Source organism: Salmo salar, chromosome 25, assembly GCF_965601325.2.
Source record: "Salmo salar chromosome 25, fSalSal1, whole genome shotgun sequence".
NCBI classification, from domain to species: domain Eukaryota; kingdom Metazoa; phylum Chordata; class Actinopteri; order Salmoniformes; family Salmonidae; genus Salmo; species Salmo salar.
This window is the reverse complement of record NC_138315.1, coordinates 40,220,558-40,230,000: the sequence shown is the minus strand read 5'-3', so window position 1 is coordinate 40,230,000 and position 9,443 is coordinate 40,220,558. Positions and strand designations below refer to the sequence as shown.

At 44.1% G+C, this 9,443-nt stretch overlaps 1 protein-coding gene across 1 annotated transcript in view; it reads left to right on the top strand.

Moving 5' to 3' along the window:
- LOC106595682 (rho guanine nucleotide exchange factor 7) overlaps window positions 1-9,443 on the top strand; it is a 79,642-nt gene that overhangs the window by 20,980 nt on the left and 49,219 nt on the right. Inside the window, exon 6 of the mRNA XM_082969239.1 lies at window positions 2,313-2,406. Coding sequence (XP_082825365.1) covers window positions 2,313-2,406 — 94 coding nt within the window. The remainder of the gene's footprint in view (window positions 1-2,312; window positions 2,407-9,443) is intronic.

Genomic DNA, 9,443 nt, shown 5'->3' with positions numbered 1-9,443 from the left:
CTACTCTCCCTCTCTCTCCCTCTACTCTCTCTCTCCCTCTACTCTCTCTCTCTCTCTATTCTCTCTCTCTCTACTCTCTCTCTCTCTCTACTCTCTCTCTCTACTCTCCCTCTACTCTCTCTCTCTCTCTACTCTCTCTCTCTCACTCTCTCTCCCTCTACTCTCCCTATACTCTCCCTCTACTCTCCCTCTACTCTCTCTCTCCCTCTACTCTCTCTCTACTCTCCCTCTACTCTCCCTCTCTCTCCCTCTACTCTCCCTCTACTCTCTCTCTCCCTCTACTCTCTCTCTACTCTCCCTCTACTCTCCCTCTCTCTCCCTCTACTCTCTCTCTCCCTCTACTCTCTCTCTACTCTCCCTCTACTCTCTCTCTCTCTCTCTCTCTCTCTCTCTCTCTATCTCTATTCTCCCTCTACTCTCTCTCTCTCTCTCTCTCTCTCTCTCTCTACTCTCCCTCCACTCTCCCTCTCTCTCCCTCCCTCTACTCTCTCTCTACTCTCTCTACTCTCCCTCTACTCTCCCTCTACTCTCCCTCTACTCTCCCTCTACTCTCTCTCTACTCTCTCTGTCCCTCTACTCTCCCTCTACTCTCACTCTCCCTCTACTCTCTCTCTCTCTCTACTCTCTCTCTCTCCCTCTACTCTCTCCCTCTACTCTCCCTCTACTCTCTCTCTCCCTCTACTCTCTCTCTCTCCCTCTACTCTCTCCCTCTACTCTCTCTCTCCCTCTACTCTCCCTCTACTCTCTCTCTCTCTCCATCTACTCTCTCTCTCCCTCTACTCTCCCTCTCTCTCCCTCTACTCTCTCACTCTCTACTCTCTCTCTCCCTCTACTCTCTCTCTCCCTCTACTCTCTCTCTCCCTCTACTCTCTCTCTCTCTCCCTCTATCTCCTCTCTCTCTCCCTCTACTCTCTCTCTCTACTCTCTCTCCCTCTACTCTCCCTCTACTCTCTCTCTCTCCCTCTACTCTCTCCCTCTACTCTCTCTCTCCTCTACTCTCCCTCTACTCTCTCTCTCTCCCTCTACTCTCTCTCTCCCTCTACTCTCTCTCTCCCTCTACTCTCTCCCTCTACTCTCTCTCTCCCTCTACTCTCCCTCTACTCTCTCTCTCTCTCCATCTACTCTCTCTCTCCCTCTACTCTCCTCTCTCTCCCTCTACTCTCTCTCCCTCTACTCTCTCTCTCTCTCCCTCTACTCTCTCTCTCCCTCTACTCTCTCTCTCCCTCTACTCTCCCTCTCTCTCCCTCTATTCTCACTCTCTCTCTCCCTCTACTCTCTCTCTCCCTCTACTCTCCCTCTCTCTCCCTCTACTCTCTCTCTCCCTCTATCTCACTCTCTCTCTCCCTCTACTCTCTCTCTCCCTCTACTCTCCCTCTACTCTCCCTCTACTCTCCCTCTACTCTCTCTCTCTCCCTCTACTCTCTCTCTCCTTCTACTCTCCCTCTACTCTCCCTCTCTCTCCCTCTACTCTCTCTCTCCCTCTACTCTCTCTCTCCCTCTACTCTCCCTCTACTCTCCCTCTACTCTCTCTCTCCCTCTACTCTCTCTCTCCCTCTACTCTCCCTCTACTCTCCCTCTACTCTCCCTCTACTCTCTCTCTCCCTCTACTCTCTCTCTCTCTCTCTCTCTCTCTCTCCCTCTACTCTCTCTCCCTCTACTCTCTCTCTCCCTCTACTCTCCCTCTACTCTCCCTCTACTTTCCCTATACTCTCCCTCTACTCTCCCTCTACTCTCCCTCTACTCTCCCTCTACTCTCTCTCTCCCTCTACTCTCTCTCTCTCTCTCTCCCTCTCTCTCCCTCTACTCTCTCTCTCCCTCTACTCTCTCTCTCCCTCTACTCTCCCTCTACTCTCCCTCTACTCTCTCTCTCCCTCTACTCTCTCTCTCCCTCTACTCTCCCTCTACTCTCCCTCTACTCTCCCTCTACTCTCTCTCTCCCTCTACTCTCTCTCTCTCTCTCTCTCTCTCTCTCCCTCTACTCTCTCTCCCTCTACTCTCTCTCTCCCTCTACTCTCCCTCTACTCTCCCTCTACTCTCCCTCTACTTTCCCTATACTCTCCTTCTACTCTCCCTCTACTCTCTCTCTCCCTCTACTCTCTCTCTCTCTCTCTCTCTCTCTCTCCCTCTACTCTCTCTCCCTATACTCTCTCTCTCTCCCTCTACTCTCCTTCTACTTTCCCTCTACTCTCCTTCTACTTTCCCTCTACTCTCTCTCTCTCTCCCTCTACTCTCCCTCTACTCTCCCTCTCTCTCTCCCTCTACTCTCCCTCTATCTCTCTCTCTCTACTGTCTCTCTTTCTCCCCCTCTCCTTCTCAGACAAACAAGTGTCTCCCAAATCTGGGACCCTGAAGAGTCCCCCAAAAGGCTTTGACACTACAGCCATCAGCAAGACCTACTACAACCTGGTAGGACCTGGTCATCATCCCGCTCTTTCCTTCTGTCTCTGTGGACATTACTCTTAATGCTGTAGCTTGACCTATTGACATGAAAGAACACAGAAACACATACTATACACTACACCTCTCTATTTATCCTCTATACACTACACCTCTCTATGTCTCCTCTGTACACTACACCTCTCTATTTATCCTCTATACACTACACCTCTCTATGTCTCCTCTATACACTACACCTCTCTATTTATCCTCTGTACACTACACCTCTCTATGTCTCCTCTGTACACTACACCTCTCTATTTATCCTCTGTACACTACACCTCTCTATTTATCCTCTATACACTACACCTCTCTATTTATCCTCTGTACACTACACCTCTCTATTTATCCTCTGTACACTACACCTCTCTATTTATCATCTATACACTACACCTCTCTATTTATCCTCTGTACACTACACCTCTCTATTTATCCTCTATACACTACACCTCTCTATTTATCCTCTGTACACTACACCTCTCTATTTATCCTCTATACACTACACCTCTCTATTTATCCTCTATACACTACACCTCTCTATTTATCCTCTATACACTACACCTCTCTATTTATCCTCTGTACACTACACCTCTCTATTTATCCTCTATACACTACACCTCTCTATTTATCCTCTATACACTACACCTCTCTATTTATCCTCTATACACTACACCTCTCTATTTATCCTCTGTACACTACACCTCTCTATGTCTCCTCTGTACACTACACCTCTCTATGTCTCCTCTGTACACTACACCTCTCTATTTATCCTCTATACACTACACCTCTCTATTTATCCTCTATACACTACACCTCTCTATTTATCCTCTGTACACTACACCTCTCTATTTATCCTCTGTACACTACACCTCTCTATGTCTCCTCTGTACACTACACCTCTCTATTTATCCTCTATACACTACACCTCTCTATTTATCCTCTATACACTACACCTCTCTATTTATCCTCTATACACTACACCTCTCTATTTATCCTCTATACACTACACCTCTCTATTTATCCTCTGTACACTACACCTCTCTATTTATCCTCTATACACTACACCTCTCTATTTATCCTCTATACACTACACCTCTCTATTTATCCTCTGTACACTACACCTCTCTATGTCTCCTCTGTACACTACACCTCTCTATTTATCCTCTATACACTACACCTCTCTATTTATCCTCTATACACTACACCTCTCTATTTATCCTCTGTACACTACACCTCTCTATTTATCCTCTATACACTACACCTCTCTATTTATCCTCTATACACTACACCTCTCTATTTATCCTCTGTACACTACACCTCTCTATGTCTCCTCTGTACACTACACCTCTCTATTTATCCTCTATACACTACACCTCTCTATTTATCCTCTATACACTACACCTCTCTATTTATCCTCTGTACACTACACCTCTCTATGTCTCCTCTGTACACTACACCTCTCTATTTATCCTCTGTACACTACACCTCTCTATGTCTCCTCTATACACTACACCTCTCTATTTATCCTCTATACACTACACCTCTCTATTTCTCCTCTGTACACTACACCTCTCTATTTATCCTCTATACACTACACCTCTCTATTTATCCTCTATACACTACACCTCTCTATTTATCCTCTATACACTACACCTCTCTATTTATCCTCTGTACACTACACCTCTCTATGTCTCCTCTGTACACTACACCTCTCTATGTCTCCTCTATACACTACACCTCTCTATTTATCCTCTATACACTACACCTCTCTATTTATCCTCTATACACTACACCTCTCTATTTATCCTCTGTACACTACACCTCTCTATGTCTCCTCTGTACACTACACCTCTCTATGTCTCCTCTGTACACTACACCTCTCTATTTATTTTCTGTACACTACACCGCTCTATTTATCCTCTGTACACTACACCTCTCTATTTATCCTCTGTACATTACACCTCTCTATTTATCCTCTGTACACTACACCTCTATTTATCCTCTATACACTACACCTCTCTATTTATCCTCTATACACTACACCTCTCTATGTCTCCCCTGTAAACTGCACCTCTCTATTTCTCCGCTGTACAATACACCTCTCTATTTCTCCTCTGTACACTGCACCTCTCTATGTCTCCTCTGTACACTGCACCTCTCTATTTCTCCGCTGTACAATACACCTCTCTATTTCTCCTCTGTACACTGCACCTCTCTATTTCTCCTCTGTACACTGCACCTCTCTATGTCTCTGCTGTACAATACACCTCTCTATTTATCCTCTGTACACTACACCTCTCTATTTATCCTCTATAAACTACACCTCTCTATTTCTCCTCTGTACACTACACCTCTCTATTTCTCCTCTATACACTACACCTCTCTATGTCTCCTCTGTACACTGCACCTCTCTATGTCTCCTCTGTACACTGCACCTCTCTATTTATCCTCTATACACTACACCTCTCTATGTCTCCTCTGTACACTACACCTCTCTATTTATCCTCTGTACAATACACCTCTCTATGTCTCCTCTGTACACTACACCTCTCTATGTCTCCTCTGTACACTACACCTCTCTATGTCTCCTCTGTACACTACACCTCTCTATTTCTCCTCTGTACACTACACCTCTCTATTTATCCTCTGTACACTGCACCTCTCTATTTATCCTCTATACACTACACCTCTCTATTTATCCTCTGTACACTACACCTCTCTATGTCTCCTCTGTACACTACACCTCTCTATTTCTCCTCTGTACACTACACCTCTCTATGTCTCCTCTGTACACTACACCTCTCTATGTCTCCTCTGTACACTACACCTCTCTATTTATCCTCTGTACACTGCACCTCTCTATTTATCCTCTATACACTACACCTCTCTATTTATCCTCTATACACTACACCTCTCTATGTCTCCTCTGTACACTGCACCTCTCTATTTCTCCGCTGTACAATACACCTCTCTATTTCTCCTCTGTACACTACACCTCTCTATTTCTCCTCTGTACACTGCACCTCTCTATGTCTCCTCTGTACACTGCACCTCTCTATGTCCTCTCTGTACACTACACCTCTCTATTTATCCTCTGTACACTGCACCTCTCTATTTATCCTCTATACACTACACCTCTCTATTTATCCTCTATACACTACACCTCTCTATGTCTCCTCTGTACACTGCACCTCTCTATTTCTCCGCTGTACAATACACCTCTCTATTTCTCCTCTGTACACTACACCTCTCTATTTCTCCTCTGTACACTGCACCTCTCTATGTCTCCTCTGTACACTGCACCTCTCTATGTCCTCTCTGTACACTGCACCTCTCTATTTCTCCTCTGTACACTACACCTCTCTATTTCTCCTCTGTACACTACACCTCTCTATTTCTCCTCTGTACACTACACCTCTCTATTTATCCTCTGTACACTACACCTCTCTATGTCTCCTCTGTACACTACACCTCTCTATGTCTCCTCTGTACACTGCACCTCTCTATTTCTCCGCTGTACAATACACCTCTCTATTTCTCCTCTGTACACTACACCTCTCTATTTATCCTCTGTACACTGCACCTCTCTATTTCTCCGATGTACAATACACTTCTCTATTTATCCTCTGTACACTACACCTCTCTATTTATCCTCTATACACTACACCTCTCTATGTCTCCTCTGTACACTGCACCTCTCTATTTCTCCTCTGTACACTACACCTCTCTATTTCTCCTCTGTACACTACACCTCTCTATTTATCCTCTGTACACTACACCTCTCTATGTCTCCTCTGTACACTACACCTCTCTATTTATCCTCTATACACTACACCTCTCTATTTATCCTCTATACACTACACCTCTCTATTTATCCTCTGTACACTACACCTCTCTATGTCTCCTCTGTACACTACACCTCTCTATTTATCCTCTATACACTACACCTCTCTATTTATCCTCTATACACTACACCTCTCTATTTATCCTCTGTACACTACACCTCTCTATGTCTCCTCTTTACACTACACCTCTCTATTTATCCTCTGTACACTACACCTCTCTATGTCTCCTCTATACACTACACCTCTCTATTTATCCTCTATACACTACACCTCTCTATTTCTCCTCTGTACACTACACCTCTCTATTTATCCTCTATACACTACACCTCTCTATTTATCCTCTATACACTACACCTCTCTATTTATCCTCTATACACTACACCTCTCTATTTATCCTCTGTACACTACACCTCTCTATGTCTCCTCTGTACACTACACCTCTCTATGTCTCCTCTATACACTACACCTCTCTATTTATCCTCTATACACTACACCTCTCTATTTATCCTCTATACACTACACCTCTCTATTTATCCTCTGTACACTACACCTCTCTATGTCTCCTCTGTACACTACACCTCTCTATGTCTCCTCTGTACACTACACCTCTCTATTTATTTTCTGTACACTACACCTCTCTATTTATCCTCTGTACACTACACCTCTCTATTTATCCTCTGTACATTACACCTCTCTATTTATCCTCTGTACACTACACCTCTATTTATCCTCTATACACTACACCTCTCTATTTATCCTCTATACACTACACCTCTCTATGTCTCCCCTGTAAACTGCACCTCTCTATTTCTCCGCTGTACAATACACCTCTCTATTTCTCCTCTGTACACTGCACCTCTCTATGTCTCCTCTGTACACTGCACCTCTCTATTTCTCCGCTGTACAATACACCTCTCTATTTCTCCTCTGTACACTGCACCTCTCTATTTCTCCTCTGTACACTGCACCTCTCTATGTCTCTGCTGTACAATACACCTCTCTATTTATCCTCTGTACACTACACCTCTCTATTTATCCTCTATAAACTACACCTCTCTATTTCTCCTCTGTACACTACACCTCTCTATTTCTCCTCTATACACTACACCTCTCTATGTCTCCTCTGTACACTGCACCTCTCTATGTCTCCTCTGTACACTGCACCTCTCTATTTATCCTCTATACACTACACCTCTCTATGTCTCCTCTGTACACTACACCTCTCTATTTATCCTCTGTACAATACACCTCTCTATGTCTCCTCTGTACACTACACCTCTCTATGTCTCCTCTGTACACTACACCTCTCTATGTCTCCTCTGTACACTACACCTCTCTATTTCTCCTCTGTACACTACACCTCTCTATTTATCCTCTGTACACTGCACCTCTCTATTTATCCTCTATACACTACACCTCTCTATTTATCCTCTGTACACTACACCTCTCTATGTCTCCTCTGTACACTACACCTCTCTATTTCTCCTCTGTACACTACACCTCTCTATTTATCCTCTGTACACTACACCTCTCTATGTCTCCTCTGTACACTACACCTCTCTATTTATCCTCTGTACACTGCACCTCTCTATTTATCCTCTATACACTACACCTCTCTATTTATCCTCTATACACTACACCTCTCTATGTCTCCTCTGTACACTGCACCTCTCTATTTCTCCGCTGTACAATACACCTCTCTATTTCTCCTCTGTACACTGCACCTCTCTATTTCTCCTCTGTACACTGCACCTCTCTATGTCTCTGCTGTACAATACACCTCTCTATTTATCCTCTGTACACTACACCTCTCTATTTATCCTCTATAAACTACACCTCTCTATTTCTCCTCTGTACACTACACCTCTCTATTTCTCCTCTATACACTACACCTCTCTATGTCTCCTCTGTACACTGCACCTCTCTATGTCTCCTCTGTACACTGCACCTCTCTATTTATCCTCTATACACTACACCTCTCTATGTCTCCTCTGTACACTACACCTCTCTATTTATCCTCTGTACAATACACCTCTCTATGTCTCCTCTGTACACTACACCTCTCTATGTCTCCTCTGTACACTACACCTCTCTATGTCTCCTCTGTACACTACACCTCTCTATTTCTCCTCTGTACACTACACCTCTCTATTTATCCTCTGTACACTGCACCTCTCTATTTATCCTCTATACACTACACCTCTCTATTTATCCTCTGTACACTACACCTCTCTATGTCTCCTCTGTACACTACACCTCTCTATTTCTCCTCTGTACACTACACCTCTCTATGTCTCCTCTGTACACTACACGTCTCTATGTCTCCTCTGTACACTACACCTCTCTATTTCTCCGCTGTACAATACACCTCTCTATTTCTCCTCTGTACACTACACCTCTCTATTTCTCCTCTGTACACTGCACCTCTCTATGTCTCCTCTGTACACTGCACCTCTCTATGTCCTCTCTGTACACTGCACCTCTCTATTTCTCCTCTGTACACTACACCTCTCTATTTCTCCTCTGTACACTACACCTCTCTATTTATCCTCTGTACACTACACCTCTCTATGTCTCCTCTGTACACTACACCTCTCTATGTCTCCTCTGTACACTGCACCTCTCTATTTCTCCGCTGTACAATACACCTCTCTATTTCTCCTCTGTACACTACACCTCTCTATTTATCCTCTGTACACTGCACCTCTCTATTTCTCCGATGTACAATACACTTCTCTATTTATCCTCTGTACACTACACCTCTCTATTTATCCTCTATACACTACACCTCTCTATGTCTCCTCTGTACACTGCACCTCTCTATTTCTCCTCTGTACACTACACCTCTCTATTTCTCCTCTGTACACTACACCTCTCTATTTATCCTCTGTACACTACACCTCTCTATGTCTCCTCTGTACACTACACCTCTCTATTTATCCTCTATACACTACACCTCTCTATTTATCCTCTATACACTACACCTCTCTATTTATCCTCTGTACACTACACCTCTCTATGTCTCCTCTGTACACTACACCTCTCTATTTATCCTCTATACACTACACCTCTCTATTTATCCTCTATACACTACACCTCTCTATTTATCCTCTGTACACTACACCTCTCTATGTCTCCTCTTTACACTACACCTCTCTATTT